Here is a 17,571-nt window from a genome sequence, read left to right on the forward strand (position 1 = left end):
TCTCACTCTGGATGTGATCTGAATATACAGCGGAGCTGAGGCTCAGCTGCTAATGCATTCTGGATAGCTCTCAGCTGTCTGAGACAAGATGTTTTGTTCTTCTTCTCTAAAATGTTTGATGACTGCGACCAGAGGAGACTCGGAGATAAAGCAAATAGGAAAAGGATAGTGTTCTCGCTTCTTTTTTTTCTTTTTTCTTTTCACATCATCTGAGCTGATAAGTCTGAAGGTATTTTTATCTGTTTAATTATCAGGGCAGGGGCTCGCAGTGTGTGCTAGCTCTCAGGTGGTAATCACTTCTTAGTCATACATTGTGAAGTCTGAGAACACCTGCTGCGATGTTCCCGTTGTTCGTGGCAGAAACAGATTAAAGTGTTTGACCTCTGCCCTGTCGTGTGACACAAGGAAGACAGTGGTGATCATTTCTTGTGTTTTCTAGAGATGATAAAAAGGGACAAACGTGCATTGAACTTGTACGATATTAATGCCAGATCAATACACGTACAGTCTTTACTAAGCCTTATGCAGATTCCAAAAGCAGATCTGCTTTACCGCTTCCAACATCTCCCTTTTTTCCAATTTCCCTTTTTCTTGAAACTATTTACAAAGGCACCGCTGCATCAGAAGAAACAACGTTAACTCATTCCCTTGCTGCAGGGTGACTCTTTTCAACCCTCATTATTCAATGCACTTGTCTTTTGCCATCCCACCCTCGCTCCTTATTCCATTACCCCCCCCCCCTCTGTTGCTCTCCTCCTTTCACCTCCATTTATTCAATATCATTGCTAAGCAGGTGTGAATTCATCATGGTGGCAGCCACTTTGCGGAGAACGGAGGAGAAACACAGTCGCCTCATTTTCACGATAATTACTGGGCCTTACCTCTTGCACCTTTCTTGTGTTCTACCCTTTCTTTACCTTCTGTGGCCTGTGTCGGTGCCGTATAGTTTGGATTTTACCACTTAAATGTAGAAAACTTTCAGTCTGGTAGTTGTGTTAGTAAAAATGTGGATATTTCCCTTAAAAAAAAAAAACTCCCCAAATTGTCATGATGTCGTTATTGCCATGTTAGTCTCCAGCCTATAGACCAGACTGTGGCCTCACAGCTGTGACACACAAAGTGTGAGAAAACACTTCATTGATCACCTGTTGAAAAGCCTTTATGCAATTTCCCCACCGCTGATTTCCCTTCTGGGTATATTATTTACTATTGATTACCATATCTTCTTTCTATCTCCTTCCTGATGCAGCTCTAACTGGCTGCCTGTAATAAGCTGCAGAGATGGTTACTATGAAACTGCGGGGGTCTCCAAGTCTGGCACTGCCAATAGGAAAGCAGCTCTGCCATCAGGTGGCCTGTAGCTATTTTGAACAGGAGCTGTATGTGAAGTGAAGCAAGCAGCTAAATTAGAGTCACAACCCAGAGAGGGAAGGAAAGAGAGTGTTGGAATGAAAAGGTGGAGTAAATTTGTTCAGTTGCTCTCTCAGTCTATCAGTATGTTAGAGGAGAGGTTATTGATTAGTTGCCTGATCCACATTCACCTCTTTTTTCCTTTTTTTTTTTTCTTTTATGAAGTATTGACTTTTGTGTCTGTGTTCATACATCTGTCTATCCCTCTCAGTCTCTTCTTTCCCTGCCTCTTTTTTTTTTTTTCTTTTTTTTTTTTCTGGTCGTGTGTGTGACGTGAATCAACTGTAAGAATGACTCAGAGATACAAGCATTTGTCCATACACAAATATACACACGCACAGAATCATCGCCTATCCCTCCCACTCTCTCTCACTCTACATTTTACTGCATCGCTGGCCTGTTGCACCGAGCGGGTTGGTCCCAACTTGCTTCAGACGTCCTTTCGGCTTTGTTTTTTCTCTAAAAAAAAAAAAACAAAAAAAAAAAAAACATCCCCGTGGGTTCCCCGTCAAGGTTTGTTAACCTTCACTTACTCGATGCTCAATGTTGGGATGCACCTGTACGGTTCAGAAGATGACTCCGAGACGGTAAGTGGGAGGGGGGGGGGGGGGCGGCTGTTACTGTCCCTATGAGATGCTGCATGCCGCTCACAGGATCATTCCTCCTGCTTGACTGGGATGTGGGCGCATCGCATTGTGAGTTTTGAGTAAATGAAACAGGAAGTGGGGATGGTATGCGAATGCCTGAGGACGCGAGGAGTAGCAAGCCATCGCCTTGGCAACAGGGACTGTCTACGTTTTGGCGTGTTACCGAGTCACAGAATGCCTCAGTGCGACAGGTGGCAGGGCTAGAATCAACATTTGTGCTTGTCTTTTCATTTCAAATTATACGGAGACGCAGGGATCGTAATCAAAGGCGTAGAGGAGCGTTAATCACGCATAATGGCGCATGCAAACACTGACAACCACACAGATTCTTCACTCTTTCACACTGCCAGTGTTTCTCTCTGGGCATATTTGGACCTTCGGGTCAACTCAGGTGTTTGTTCTCTTCAAAAGAGTTCTCTTCCCCTCGTTCTTGAAAAAGGTCTGTGTTTGAGGACTGCAACCAGTTACTGTTCTTTTGATTTGTTTTCGCCTTTTGTTTGAAAAAGGAAACATGGTGTGGCATTTAGCCGTTGTTCAATGCTCACAGTTGAAATACAAACAGGAAACATGGGGAGAGAGGGGGATGTGATCCGCAGCAAAGGTCCACGGGCAGAATCGAACCGGGGGCACAGCACTAGTATGATATGCTTCTTAACTACGAGGACACCGGGACAGCTCACACTTTGTTTTCATCTTTAAATAAGAACTGCTAACAAATAAAAAAACACAACGCAATCAAATGACGGCAAGTCGGCAGTAAGAAGCCAGAGTAGGGCTGAGTATCAAATCTTACTACTCGAAAAAGTAAAAGTTGGACTCACAATGTACAGTTTTTTGTTTTTTGTTTGTTTTTTTTTTAAAGATAAAGATTGATGCGGCAGAACCAGATCCATAGTCTGTTTTATTCCACGCACTCTTTGTTCCTGTAAAAACCCGGCACGTTCATTACCCACAATACAACCCCGCGGCTGACAGTTAGCTCAGTGATTCAGGTGTGTTATGCTGGCAGCACATACTGTGGCTTGGAGCCGTTGGCCTCAAGCAGAGATCATGAGCGGGCTAGAGAGGCCTGGTAACCTCACTCCTTCCCACTCACTCCACACCAACAGATTTTTTTTTTTTTTTTTCATTTTCATACTTTTAGTCCTCAAGCCCCAACTGCCTCCAAACTGCCTCCAGTGATATCACTGAAGGCAGTTTATTAGATTTATTGCTGCTCTCTCTGGAGCCACAAAAGGTTTCATACATCTTCTTTTATCACATATGCAGTAGTGCTCCCCAAGACCTGTAAACAGACTATGATGTGTAAAATCTTTGGAGTTCCCATTTACAGTGACTACTAGGCCTGTAGGACTGGAAACAACAACAACCAGACCAAAACAACAAGGATTTCTTCAAAACTTTTCAAATAGCAAAAATTAACATGAAAAACAATTCAAACACAGAAAAACCAATAATTCAGTTTTCGGCCAAGTTTCAAACCTTAATACTTTTTGGGTGCTGACCCAAATGTTTTCGTAGCACTGACAGTTTCCTCGTCTAAATCGGAGAAAACCTTTCAAACACTATTTTTATTAGGCAAAAAATTTTCATTTATCACTCATGTATTGAGCACTTTGGCATATTTTATGAAATGAATTTTTTTTTTAAAACATGTTTATATTCAGAAAACTAAGAATTTTAAAAAAATTTGTTGTTTTGATATCAATACGGAAACTGCGGTATCATATTGGCACCAATACTGAAGTCAATTTCAAAAAATACCCAGCCCTAGTCCAGAGATATTTGTCATTGTACTCACTGAGTGTATTGTCTGACTACACATGTTCAGGGAATTTTTCATCATCGTTACATAGAGTGTATGTCATCGTTGCGCATTCTCACCTCTATTTTAAAAGCCCACACCTAGTGACTCACTTCTTCTGCCTGGCGCATTCAGCTGTCCGCATTCTTGTCAGCACCTCCTACAAAGCGACAGGCAGCCTGTCAGCTGGAAAAAAAAACAAAAAAAAAACAGCGAGCAAGTGGGATTGTTATATAAAATTGAACACTCAAACACTTCTGAAGTTCAGGCTGCCTCCATCACTACAGCGCTCTGCTGAACGGCACAGTGGGCCGACGCCGCAGGCTCACACGGGGCTCGGGTTTTTTATTTTGGTATGGGTGTCTGAATGAGGGTCAGCAGGAGAGAGTCGAGTTACCGTTCAAGAGTGGTGGATGTGTTGGAAACTGTAGCCACTTCATGAGAAATTTATATCCTTGCTAATATTATAAACAGTCCTTGGGCCATTTTTTTTTTTTTCTCTGTAGCTCTATCTGTCACTACTTGACACGCCCACACACCGAATCTGTTGTACCTGTGCTAAAAGATTCAACACCTCAGCCTCACCGAAGCGCCAGTGGAAATGCCGACCTGTTCTTATGCATCCTCTCCACCTCAGATTAAACAGAGTCAGCTTTCATGCAGCATGAAGGCCAAGGCCCCTCTTGTGTTTTTATGTAGGTGCGCTTCATCGGGACAGCTTTGACATTGTGACCACAAACAGCTTTCAAAGGCTGAGCCATAGTCAAGAAGAGTTCATATGAAACAAGACAAAAAAGGAACAGGAGAACATCGGGAATGCCTAGAGAGGAACAAACAGGTTTTCAGCTTAGATATCAGACATTCAAACATATACCCAGACACCACTGAGTTCATCCTGCAATTCCAAGTTGTCTAGTCTGCCTGTTTTTTTTCCCTCCAAGGGTTGATTCATGTGCGTAATCTCAATGTGCACTTCAGGGCTCTGCAGACTCCTACACCAGCCGGCCGTCGGACTCCGACGTGTCCCTGGAGGAGGACCCGGAGGCTCTGAGGAAGGAAGCCGACAGACAGGCACTCGCCACACTCGAGAAAGCAAAGGTCAGAGAAAAACTGTCGTGGCGAGTGTTGGTTTAATGGAAATTATTGATGCATAATCTTCACATCAGTGTCTAGTGTCTTGTCCCTGGTAAACCTCCTCATCGGTGTCAAGGTGACACCGATGAAGACGGAGGACGGTGTGAGGTCAGCAGCTCGGTCTGATGTTTTTGACGAGTTGCCATCTGCTCACTGATAGCTGTCTTCTCCATCACTGCTTCAGACCAAACCAGTGGCGTTTGCTGTGCGGACAAATGTCGGTTACAACCCCGGCCCCAGTGACGACGTTCCTGTGCAGGGAATGGCCATATCCTTTGAAGCGAAAGACTTCTTGCACATTAAAGAGGTTTGAACTTCCCAGAAACTCAATTAAGCTCTTACACTCAAATACAATACACACTTAAAAATAGAGGTTCAGGCAGAGTACACTTTGTTCTGTACAGAACATTTTTTCACATAGTAGAAGACCAAACTGATGCATACGTTTGATCTACAAATGTACATTGTAGCTTTTGTAGTTTTGAATATAAATTTGTGCCTATTTAGCCTGAACTAAAGGTAAATGATCTTAGGTCTGTGTGAGGCACCTGAATGGTTTAGAGGGGGAAAAAGGCCAAAAAAAAAGGCCTAAAGTACGGCTGTAGGCTTGGCCCCTTTCAAACAACTGCCAGCGATGGTGGCTGGGAAGCCAGTGAGGGATCGTGTTTTTTCTTGCAGCTCGCTCTACTTTCTCCTTCCACCTAAACCTTAGCCAGGCCTTTGGTAGGAGTTAGCAGCAACAAGAGCTGCAGTGCGGGGAGAATTTGATGATCCAAATTTAGAAGGCAAAGGTTTAAAAAAAAAAAATAAAAACCAAAAAAAAAAATTAGCTCTCTAATTTTCCTAATATTCCCCAATGATTTTGGTCAGTTAGTGTATATGAATGTACTGTTGTAGGCATGAATGTTAGGAATACAAAAATCAACTTGCCATAATGCACTTTGGAAGTGACGAGCTTTTGTACTCTGTGCTGTCTTATAGTGTAATTATTGTGTATAAATATTGTACTCTAAAGCATTAAGAGAATAAAAACAATAGTACCTAAATGACAAAAGACTTAATAACATAAAATGCACTTTTCACTTTCTGGAGAGTATGTCATTTTTGTATAATTTGTAGCGGCCTTTTTTTTGACGCCACATCTAGAGGCGCTGGTTGCCCGCTAAATGGTGATGCGTGTGAGCAGGAACAGGCCTGTGCATCATTGGTTACTCGTGTCTGGCTCTCTGCTCTGTATGCAGAAGTACAACAACGACTGGTGGATCGGGCGTCTGGTGAAGGAAGGCTGTGAGGTGGGCTTCATCCCCAGCCCGGTCAAACTGGAGAACACCCGTCTGCTGCAGGAGCAAAGGATGAGACAGAACCGACTCAGCTCCAGGTAACCATGAAAAAACCCCTCTGAATCTACAGCATCGGCGGCACAAACGGCAACCCCACTTTTTAAAACAGGTCAGACCTGAGTCACACTTCACCCACCAGGCAATGTAAAACATCCTGAAATAGTCAAAAGCACTGCAGTGAGTCACTGTATTCCACTACACACTATACACACTATAGCATGTACGTCTCTGTGGTCGCCGTGTCAGTAGTACAGTAATCATGGAGGTCAGGTTTTAATATAAATTTTGCAGTTCAAGCATTTCATGTACTGATTTATTTATTTATTTTCTTTTTTTCTGAACTACTTAGATGAACTTCTGCACATTATCGGAAGCTGGTTCGTGCTTTTCCCCAATTTTTTCTCTTCACTTTTTATTACCAGAAGGTCACAACAGCACCGTGTTTACTACAAATTGTGATGATAATTGTCCTCATGCAGAAGGAAACCTAACAATTGCTTGTTCGTGGCATTAATTATAGGGAAGATCGGTTTAAACAACAAAAAGTGTTATTTATTTAGGTAAAAAATTGGTAAAAAGTTGAAGATAACGAGCACCATGTATTCGGTATTGTGACGGTACTATATCTCAGTTCCACCAAGTAATAATCTGTGTCCGTTTTGCCCATTACAGTAAATCTGGAGGAAGCTCAAGTCTGGACGTTGCCACGGGAACCCGCAGGCCCACCCCACCTGGCACAGGTGAGGTCACAGGGTGTGTGTGTGTGTGTGTGTGTGTGTGTGTGTGTGTGTGTGTGTGTGTGTGTGTGTGTGTGTGTTTGTGTGGGCGCGAGTGCAATCCTGACCCTGAGTGAGCGAGAGCGAGAGCGAGAGAGAGAGAGAGAGCGAGATGAGACGGGCGTCTGATATTTGGATGAAGATTTTAATTGGCTAGTTAGTCAGGCATGATGATGAATCACGGCGCGTCTCGGTGGCTTGCCGTGTGAAGTGGGAGAGGTCTTAGGAGGTCTGTCATTAGCACACAGGACGCGACTGAAATAGAGCCGAGAATGGACCGCACTCATTAAACTTGATAAGTATGTCTGGCTTGTGTGCGCATCGCCGGGACGACACAGAACGGCTGCTCGATATCCAGAGAGACAGCAGGAGAGAGGGAAGTGCTAAAATAAACAACTCTGATTGACCTGAAGGGTTTTTTTGTTAATCAAATAGAGCCACTGAATTGAGCTTAATACTTGTATAATAGAAACCACGTCTAATACACCTAGTTCTAAGTGGCTGACGTGACTAAAAGCAAAAGGTTGACATTTGGAGAAATACACTTACTTATCTCCGGGTGAGGGAGTTAGCTGAGTAGATCGTTACCGATCTCACATCTGTCCATTAAATATGAAGCTAGAGCCGACAGCCGCTTAGCTTAGCTTAGCACAAAGACTGAAAACAAAGGGAAACTGCTAGCCTGGCTCTGTCAATCGGTAACAAGCTCTGCCTACCAGCCACTTTAAAGCTCACCAATTAACATATTGTATCTATCCTTGTTGAATCTGTACAAAAACTGAAATGTAAAACCAACGGTTTGGCGTTTCACAGGGCATTATGTGCTGGACTGTTGTTTTTTTTTTGGTTTTTACAGATTAAACAGACGAGATATAACGTGTTATTTAGTGAGGTTTAGAGGTTTTTGTAGGAAGATTTTGTTACCACTGGACAGAACCAAAGGAAACTGTTTACTCCCTTTTCGAGTCTATGTGCTAAGATATGCTAACCTACTGCTGGCTCCAGCTACATATTCACCATACAGTCAAAGTGGTGTTAATCTTCTCATCTAACTCTTGGCAAAAAAAAAAAAAAAAAGTAATTTCTTAAATGTCCAAAACAAGTAACCCGCCAGCCCTGCCCACCCTCCCCATACCAACCACACCTGCATCGCCGACAATAATCCTGATGCGCCCTTTACTCCCAGCCACAGCCCCCCCCCCCCAGCGTGATTCCTTCTTTCCCATCTCGTACTGTCTTCCAGTTTCCTCTGCAGCCACTCCTTTACCCAGTTCTTTCACATCTGTCCGTTAAGTTTGAATGCTTTCTTGTCAAACTGAATTCACCTTCTCCTCTGCTGTTCACATTATTATACCCCACACCTGTGCCTTGCTTCATGGTAATCTAATGTGTTCTTTTTTTAAACTCTTGTCAATATTATCAGTTTAAACCATACTGCATCTCCTTTTTCAATATTTGTGTGTGCCATCTCTTGCAATTTCCTCCATGCCTCTTTCTGAATGCATCTCACATTCTTCCTTCTATTTATCCTACCCCTTTTGATTCCTTTTTCTCCTCTGTTATCTTTTCAACCCTCATCCTCTTTGACTTCACCTTGTCTTGGTCCCTCCTCTCTCTCCTCCTCCACTTCTTCCTTTTTCTGTTGTCCTCTTGTCCTTCTCTCTGCACCGCCTGCCCTCATTCCTCATCAGCTCACGTGGACATGTCCACTGTGACCTTTGACGTTGACCCCCTCGACCTGGATGCTGAGGAGCCCCCTGAGTCCCAGGGTGACCCTCGCTCCTCCAAGGGCATGTCAGGCAGCGTAACATCCCCTCAGGCCAACACCCACCGACTGCCCTTCTTTAAGAAGGTAACATTAGGGGTTCAGGACAACTCGCTCACCCTGCCAGCCTCCCCTCGTCTTCCCTCCCGCATTTGTCCCCCTACTCTTCCAGGATGTGGTCAGGTCTAATCTCTCCTTCGCCTCTCCACCTCTCACTAACTCTCAACTGAACCGTCCCCGCTGCTACTGTAGCTCCCAAATCTAACATTGTTTGGCCCCTCGTGCACGGTCGTGATGGTTACGCTGAGATATGTTTTGATGTTTGTTGCTGTGCTTGTCCGGTGGGAGAGACGTTGAACTAACGATAGACTCTGAAATGGCTGCTGCTGCATATCAGTCTGAATCTATTTTAAAATGAAGCCACAGTGGAGTTCCCCCCCCCCCCCAATCCGCAATCCTAACCTATCAATAACTAAATGTGCTCTTGTGTTTTGTGCTTTTTTTTGTCTCTTCTGGCTTTTATGTGGAATGATAATTTAGGTGGCCCAGCTAAACAGAAACAGAAGTCGGTGAGTGTTGTTTGTTCTCAAGACTAACCTCTAACATTTCAACTCTTTACTCTGTGTCCTCTTCCTCTGTCTCACGTTTTCTTTCTTGTGGTATCTTGTGGTGGAAAGAAGTCAGTCTGAAGAAACCTCTTACAGTACATGTTCATGCTTCCATGGACACGTTAAAACAAAAGTAATGACGGGATCATTTGTAAATCATGATGAGACCTTTGTCATTTTCCCAGATCTTGAATCGCAGCTGTCAGTGTGCAGGTGCAGGTGCTGCTCCATCCTAGGCGCTTTCAGTCAGAGCGTAACAGTAATGAATCCTGACATGCTTTCATGTCCATTTATAATGGCTGATTTGAGTGACAGTAACCAACAATCCACTGGGGTTTTTTTTTAAATGCTTTTCAGTGCAATTTGAATCACACGTTAAGGATTAAGACTGCAGAGCAAAGGACACAGATATGGACACAGTTTTTATTCCAATAATTATCAAAACATTATGTCAATAATAATATGTTAAAGATATTTCTTAAAGTATTCAACATTACGTTCCAAATTCCACTCATGTTTATCCCATTGAGACATTTTTTTTTTTAGTATTTACCTGGTGGAAAGTAAGTATTGTAAATCTGTTTTAATAAATTTAATCAATCATTTAATGCAAGCAAGGCAACTGTGAAACAAAATATCTAAGCATTCATATTTTGTAACGATATGATTTTATAGAGAGACAATAAACCGTAATCCGGGATCAGACAAAATTTGTTCTGAGAGAACTTCCGCAGCATTATCTAGATAATGATATGTTAAAGATACTAATTTAAAATCAGGTTTAAAAGTTAAACCCATGGTCCTTCCATTTAGATTTTAATATTTACCTGAAACAAAATCCTTCATTTTCATAAGAAATTCTTTTACAGTATTTTTGAAAATGCAACTTCTCTTTCTTTTACTGTAAAACTCGCAGTTGTGAGCCCCAATATCTTGACGTTAGTGTTTTGTAACAACATGACTCTACAGACAGACAACAGATTGTAACACAGAATTAACATCCAGCACTATGTTATGTACACCATCCTTCCTGTTATCCACCGCACTAAATTGTGCACAGTGCTCATGTTATCCGAGACCAACGAAAACTATCGTTACGTTAGGTGCTCCAGCTCTGCCCCCTTTAGAGACAAGAGCCATTTGGAAACTTTTAAAATATGTATTTTTAGCTTCGGTGAATACAAATGAGGTGAAATGAGCTTCCGTTGCTCCGCTTTATGTAATGTAATGTAGTTGAGCGGGGCACTCTAGCACTATATAACCCGCCTGAAGAGCTGCACAGCTCACACAGAGGACGGGGCGTGCATGGAATACAGATCTAAAAAGGACAAAATTATTTTTTTAAACATCCAATTTCTCTGTTGTCAGAGTGACCGTTTTCACCCCAGTCTCAGTGGAAAAAAACGGTTGGCTTCTAAAGAGGACAGATGCTTATGGAGTCCGTATAGATGAGTCATGCCTTTCATGATTCATAATGTACAGACGAGCCCAACGTTTATGTTCAATATGTACAGTATGGATGGTGTTTCTGTGTGGGTGGTCTGTATAGGTCTCCATGTCAGTTATAGGGTTCTCCATTTTTAGTGTAAATGGCTTAAGGAAAGCCACAGGCTACAGTAATGTATTTAAAGGGCTGTTTATATTCAGTTTTTATCTTTTAAAAACCCAGAAACATATCCCTGTTTATTTTGATTATTGCAAACTGCAGAAAATTTGATGAAGAAAATAAATCATGCAAAAATCCAGGTGAAAATGAGATTTTAATGAGATTTTAAATATTTCATTTTTTTTCTCTTCAGTTTTAAGTGTAAATGGCTTAAATAAAGCTGTGACAGAGATTTGTGCATTGAAAAATTTAGAAAAATTATGTTTATTTTAGATTTCCCGCAAAAATGGATACATTTTAGATTAAGGAATTTCTTAGAGTAGCGGAAAGTTGAAGCACAAATGTAAAAAGTTAGTTTTTACTGTAGATGTCACATTGCAGCAATTACTAGCAATAAAAACTTGTCAATTTCCCCGAAGTGCTGATGCATAACAAAAAGAGAAACGTGTGAGGTATGATGCTCGTGTTAGAGCCACAGCACAGTCACAAGAGCTCTCCCGACGTACCCGGCGTCTGGTTTAATTATGGACACTTTAATTATGTGAGACTGCAGAATAAGAAATAGCAGGGAGTGCTTTCAGTGACAAATTGATCCCTGCCTCTGAACATTCATAGGCGGTCAATAGAACACATGGGCTCCAGTGTCCAAAACTCACCATCCATCAATCTGACCGCTCAGAGGGGTGAAGCAGACTTTTTGTGTTGCGTTAATGTCGATTCATGTGCGAGTGTAACCGTGACTGTAGATCTGTGTGAGCTTTTTGGAACTCTGCAAAGCGTACGCTCAAGCACAACAGGGCAGTGTAACTAAGTGCTGCGTCGGTGCTGTCATTTCCTTGCTCAGATGGAGCACGTCCCCCCCTACGACGTGGTCCCCTCCATGAGACCCATCATCCTAGTCGGGCCGTCGCTCAAAGGCTACGAGGTGAGAGGAAAAATTAGCAGCATGCGCCTGTTTTACACCTAATTTCACCTCCATTGTATGTTGTCTCATGCTTGATGTTTTCATCTCCAGGTGACAGACATGATGCAGAAAGCGCTCTTTGACTTTCTGAAGCACAAATTTGAGGGCAGGTGAGAATGCGGTTCCGTAGCGCCCCGGTTTAAAAGTGTTTTCCCTTCACTGTCCCAGTAACAACTGGACCACCGTGTCACTGTTACAGGATATCCATCACACGGGTGACGGCGGACATCTCCCTGGCCAAGCGCTCGGTCCTCAACAACCCCAGCAAACACACCATCATTGAGCGCTCCAGTACCCGCTCCAGCCTGGGTAAGACAACATATTTCAGTTCCATTCAGGCAAGGGACAAGAGTTAAAATCTTATTTTGTTATTTTGAGAACATTACAGTGGAGATCAGGCAGTTGGAAAACATTTCTGTTCATTATGTCATGTTGCTGAACATCTTTCACTCTGTGTTTCATATCTATATTACTTTGAGTGCTTTTCTACCTGCGGATTAATGCACATGTTCTGAGTAATCACAGCAGCTGGATGTTGTACCGTATATGGGACCGACTCAAAATAAACTACAGTGGCCGTGTCCATTGCATCAACAGTGTAGCTCCTTGATGTGTTATTAATAGTTTTTGGTGTACGTTACAGAGGAATAAGATATATCAGGCTTTGGCTACAAAGACTATGAGTACTATTAGTCCGAACGATATTTGGTTCGTTGACGATAAGAAAAAAAACACAGAACATCACCAGATCTATTTTCTCTAATGTCCTTTTATTGGCAGCTTGGTTTGCAGATGTGGCTCAGACACATCTGCCATTAACCTGTAAAACTACCTATGAGCAGTAAAATTGCATTTTCACATTCCTGCAGGAGATGAGGCTCTTGGAAAGAAGCACGTAAATATTTTGTAATTTGGACACTACCTCCGATAAAACGCCGAGCATCACTAATGGCTGTGGTTGGGTGTGGCCAGAGCTGTGCTTTATTTGCACCTGTAGCTGCAGCCAACAGTGATGTACATCACGGCAGTAAAGTGACGAGTCAAACCACTGGAGGTCAGGAAAAGCAAGATTTTCAGGGTGGTGCTTAGGAACTCTTTAAGTCCTTGCGATAACTTATGAGTTCACTTTACAGTTTGTATGTGATGAATACGAGGGCTTCTTTGATTATGGGAAACTGGTTTTTCAAAATATCCGTTCTGTAATTTCTACAACCCTGACATTCCACGTTAGAGGCGATAAAGATGGACAGAGCGTGTACTTTAGGCATCATTGTACTTCACCCGATGACCTGAAAGTGTCAAGTTTTTCCCTTTTTATACCAGCTCTCACTGCCTGAGTCTGATCTGGCCTCCTCTCTCTCTTCATCCTGTCTTTTCTGCCCTTTGCCCATCCTCCCCCTTTCTCTCCCACCACCCATCTTCTTCCTCCACCCTCTTTTGATTCAGACGTACTGGGTACGTATGCTCTCCTTCCAACAAAACAATGAAGCCTCTCTCCTTCCTCCCTCCCCTTTTCTTCTCACTATATTCATCATCTGCTCATACATTTTTTTTTTTGTCTGCCTGTCTGCTTGCCTGTCAGTTTTTCTGTTCCTCATACCTCTGTGTGACAGCCTGTAGTCTCTATCACAAAGAAAAGAATTACAAAACCAAAGCGGGGAACAGATCCGTGGGAGGGCAGCAGGTCGGCTGGTAGCCGCTCTGCAACCGTGAGCGGGAATGAGCAGAGAGGAAGCCAGCACTTTCCGTGCTGCTCCACGCCGTGACCTACAGAGCTATCCCTATGCTGCATGTGTGCAGTCATACCCAGGGATAGCCTCTATAGAAGCTGGACCTCGCCTCATAAACTCAGTCCAGTCATGGTGGCCGCGCAAGTTTCTCTCTGCAGTCAAATCCAAATTTGAAAAAGTCCGAGTCTTTGTTGAGGTTAATGGGAAGCTTGCCTGCTATTTCTTTATATGAGTTAAAGTTCACGTTTGTTATCACTCTGCGGAGGCCTTCTTGTTCGCCCCCAGCACTAATTCTCTATTCTTCAGCCCTCTGGTGGCTGCTGAAATGTGTGCAGGCCCTGTTTCTCTGTAGATTGCCTTGCCCCCGTTATCTCTCTCTGCTGCCGGGTTGGCAGCACACGCACCTCGGATGCGCTGAGGTTTGACCAGACAGGCGGGGAACATTCTGGTTTTCAGTTTTAATCTCTCTCTCTCTCTCTCTCCTCGCACGTCAGGAGGCTGATAAAAACACAACTGTGCTTGGATTGCTAAAAAACAAGCTCATATTGGCTGTTGAGGAACAATGAAAACAAAACGCCCAAGCAGTCCTCAGACTTGAGTGGCTCACCTGATAGAATAATTTCTGCTGTGCTTAGTAGCGCTAACAAAAACTAATGTTCCACCTCATTTGTTTGTTGATGAGGGTGTTTTCTTTTCTGTTTTATTTACATGGTGAAAAATTGTGACCTTTTTATTATTAGTTCCTCCAAGTGCCACAGGCATCTCATTCTTAAGTGCCTCCTTCCTTCGCAACTTTGAAATACAAAATCCTAGAAGCACATAAGGATATGCTAAATGTCAGGAGGTGGCAACAGAATGAGGATGCTGCACTGCTCCATTTAGCTGTGCATAAATGGAACTTTAACTGTGATCCGATCTAATTCATATGCTTGGAAGTGTTTTCTCTAAAACTTCGACATGCATGATTAAGTGCTAACATGTCGGTTATGTACTTGTGCACAAGGTAAAGGAAGTATGGCTGATATACAGTGCTGTATCTCCTCAAAGGGAGAAGTAGTTTAGATAATGGTTTCACCGTCTTGTTGTATTAACATGTCTTATCTGTTTCCCGGGCCTTCAGCAGAGGTACAGAGCGAGATTGAGCGTATCTTTGAGCTGGCCCGCACTCTCCAGCTGGTCGCTCTGGATGCAGACACCATCAACCACCCCTCTCAGCTGGCCAAGACCTCCCTCGCTCCCATCATTGTCTATATCAAGATAGCCTCACCTAAGGTATGGCAGCAGACGGCCTCCAAGGTGTCCTGTTATGTCTACATTCAGTGCTCCCTGCCAAAACTCGTGCGTTTCCTCAACACCTGACAGATGTGCTCTATGGATTTCCCTCCTCATGAAATTCACTTTTAAATCACAACGTTTTACATCCATAGTGTGCGTAGAAGTATCACTCTTCTTCACTGCTATTGTGGGTGCATTGCTACATTTGTGTGTCTAGCGGTGGAATAGCCTCAAAACAGCTGTAGGATGTGAATCCCACCGTCCGTGTCCCCGTGCTAGGCATGCTAAAAACAAACATGGAAAAACTTTGCTCCGTGGCACTACTAGTGATACTGTATTTTCCCTCTTTCTTCCCATAGTCGTGATTAAAATTCTGACGGCGTGCGACTGCGTAGCAGTGGGCGTGTACATTAACACGAGTAAATTTTGTTTCAGTTGACAAGGTGCTGTTATATCCCTGCAGGTCCTCCAGAGACTCATTAAATCCAGGGGGAAGTCCCAGGCTAAACACCTAAATGTGCAGATGGTGGCAGCAGACAAGTTGGCTCAGTGCCCACCTGTGAGTTTTGGTTTGTAAACCATTGATTTTGCGATAAAAGAACTATCAGTTCCTAGAGTTGGGGTTAAAACAAGAAAGCAATTCCATTTTGGTTCTGTGCAACCAACAAAGAGCTGCTTTATTTTCCTGCAGGAATTGTTTGACATCATCCTGGACGAGAACCAGCTGGAGGACGCCTGCGAACACCTGGCTGACTACCTGGAGGCCTACTGGAAGGCGACACACCCCCCAAGCAGCAACCCTCCCAACCCTCTGCTCAACCGTACCATGGCCACGGCAGCCCTGGCCGCCTCCCCTGAACCCGTCTCCAACCTTCAGGTACAGGTGCTCACCTCCCTGCGCAGAAATTTGGATCTGTGGCCTGACATGGACGGTGCCGTAGCAAGTGAGGGGAAAGAGGAGGAACACGCTCTCTGAAGTCCAGCGGAGAAAAGGGGGGGACTCCGGTGACTCAACCTCAACCCAAACCCAGCAGCCGGTTCTCTTTCCCCTGAAGGAGGGGTGCATTCAACCCCTGTTTATGCTGTATATAGAAACACAACACAGATGCACATTCACACAAACTTACACCTATGCAAGAATTGACACATTGCCACACAAACAAGCTTGATAAGGAGCCAGTTTCCCACATCTAGAACAGCTAGTTTAACAACACCTATGAGTAAAATGGCTTAGTCTTTATTTTAGCAGGTCAGCATTTCTTTCCCTGCGCCGTTAAAACTGCGCGAGCAGCTCAACTCAAACCCTAATGGACTTCGAGAATAACCGATAAGGCACCTCCGCCCCCGGGGGCCCCCTCCGTTTCACCGTAATGAAGAGTATAATGATATCTGCTGCCCCCACCCTGCCCTCCGTAGCTCTGCGGCCACCTTTCCCCAGCACTTTTTCTTCTTCGGGAGGCTGAATCCAGTCGGCTGTCCTCCTCCGTGTTGCCATGGTACCGCCCCTGAAAACAGCAAGTCATGTCCGCCTCTTCAAACAGAAACGCTTAGTTTGGCGGAGGCTGTTGCTAACACTCGATCCAGTTTAATCTGTTCTGGTTTTATAATCATTTTAACAGCAAAATACTAATCAGATCTGTCTCGACTCCCGGCTTATTAACGGCTCCCTACTCAGTTATGTTGAGTTTCATATTGTCAAAGATGTTTACGTCTTTAACATCATGGCAATGAAGTGACAAGAATTGCACCGGATGGCTGAAAACCTCTCCTACTATATTTTTTTTTTAAGGCTGTTATTGTATTGGCATCAAAAATAATCCAACAAATTCGTTTGTATTTTTCCATTTGCATAAAATGATTAAATATATTGAGCTCTGTCTGTCAGTATAAACATCTGGTGGTGCAGAGTTAAATTAATTACGTAATCACTCAGTAGTCACATGTGACATGCCTTTTTTTTTTTTTTTTTTTGTTTTCTGCCATGAGTTCAGTCAGCCAGCAGGTGGCACTGCTGTGGTGGTAGATATTAAAGTCTGCTTGTTGGTTAACTGCTTTGGGGGCGTTTGAGTTTGCAGGTTGGTAAAACGCGGTGGGACTAATCTGTTTGACTAACTGTGTTATTACTGTATGTGTTGGTTCTGTGGAAGTCTTAGTGTGTGTGTGTTCAAACTTGGAATGTGTGTGTGCGTGTGTGTTAGATTAATGATCAAGATTGATGTCGCTCATGAACACTAATGCTTTCAGTATCACAGGTTCTTCAGCTGGAACATCTAAGTCCTTTGCCGTGTAACCTGCCTGCTACTCCTGCTGACTAACGACTGACAGGTCGGTTTTGCTCTGCCGTTTGTGTCTCTGCATGGTTTTCGTGGGGCATGGCTGTGGCTCGCCGCAGGGGCCGTACCTGGTGCACGGGGAGCAGAAGCGGGAAGGGCCTCTGACAGAGTGCGGTGGGAGCAGCACTCTCCGGGACTATCCGACCGACCTGGGGGGAAAGCCCCAGCAGCAGCAGCAG

At 43.7% G+C, this 17,571-nt stretch overlaps 2 protein-coding genes across 4 annotated transcripts in view; both read left to right on the forward strand.

Moving 5' to 3' along the window:
- cacnb1 (calcium channel, voltage-dependent, beta 1 subunit) overlaps window positions 1–17,415 on the forward strand; it is a 31,653-nt gene extending 14,238 nt beyond the window's left edge. Inside the window, exons 3-14 of one of the 3 annotated variants that reach the window (XM_040123451.1) lie at window positions 4,840–4,959; window positions 5,180–5,302; window positions 6,237–6,373; window positions 7,008–7,075; window positions 8,803–8,963; window positions 11,935–12,015; window positions 12,106–12,164; window positions 12,254–12,363; window positions 13,501–13,509; window positions 14,905–15,056; window positions 15,523–15,618; window positions 15,751–17,415. In XM_040123451.1, the coding sequence (XP_039979385.1) occupies window positions 4,840–4,959; window positions 5,180–5,302; window positions 6,237–6,373; window positions 7,008–7,075; window positions 8,803–8,963; window positions 11,935–12,015; window positions 12,106–12,164; window positions 12,254–12,363; window positions 13,501–13,509; window positions 14,905–15,056; window positions 15,523–15,618; window positions 15,751–16,035 (1,401 nt within the window). In that variant the 3' untranslated portion in view covers window positions 16,036–17,415. Of the gene's footprint in view, window positions 1–4,839; window positions 4,960–5,179; window positions 5,303–6,236; window positions 6,374–7,007; window positions 7,076–8,802; window positions 8,964–9,416; window positions 9,446–11,934; window positions 12,016–12,105; window positions 12,165–12,253; window positions 12,364–13,500; window positions 13,510–14,904; window positions 15,057–15,522; window positions 15,619–15,750 lie in introns of all 3 variants that reach the window. The other 2 variants (XM_040123453.1, XM_040123454.1) reach the window with 2 other exon arrangements.
- The window catches only part of LOC120784100 (uncharacterized protein DDB_G0271670-like), a 3,176-nt gene continuing 3,020 nt past the window's right edge, over window positions 17,416–17,571 (forward strand). Inside the window, exon 1 of the mRNA XM_040117583.1 lies at window positions 17,416–17,571. This exon is cut by the window's right edge and continues 3 nt beyond it. Within this exon, the coding sequence (XP_039973517.1) occupies window positions 17,416–17,571 (156 nt within the window).

Source organism: Xiphias gladius, chromosome 3 (assembly GCF_016859285.1).
Source record: "Xiphias gladius isolate SHS-SW01 ecotype Sanya breed wild chromosome 3, ASM1685928v1, whole genome shotgun sequence".
Lineage (NCBI taxonomy): Eukaryota > Metazoa > Chordata > Actinopteri > Istiophoriformes > Xiphiidae > Xiphias > Xiphias gladius.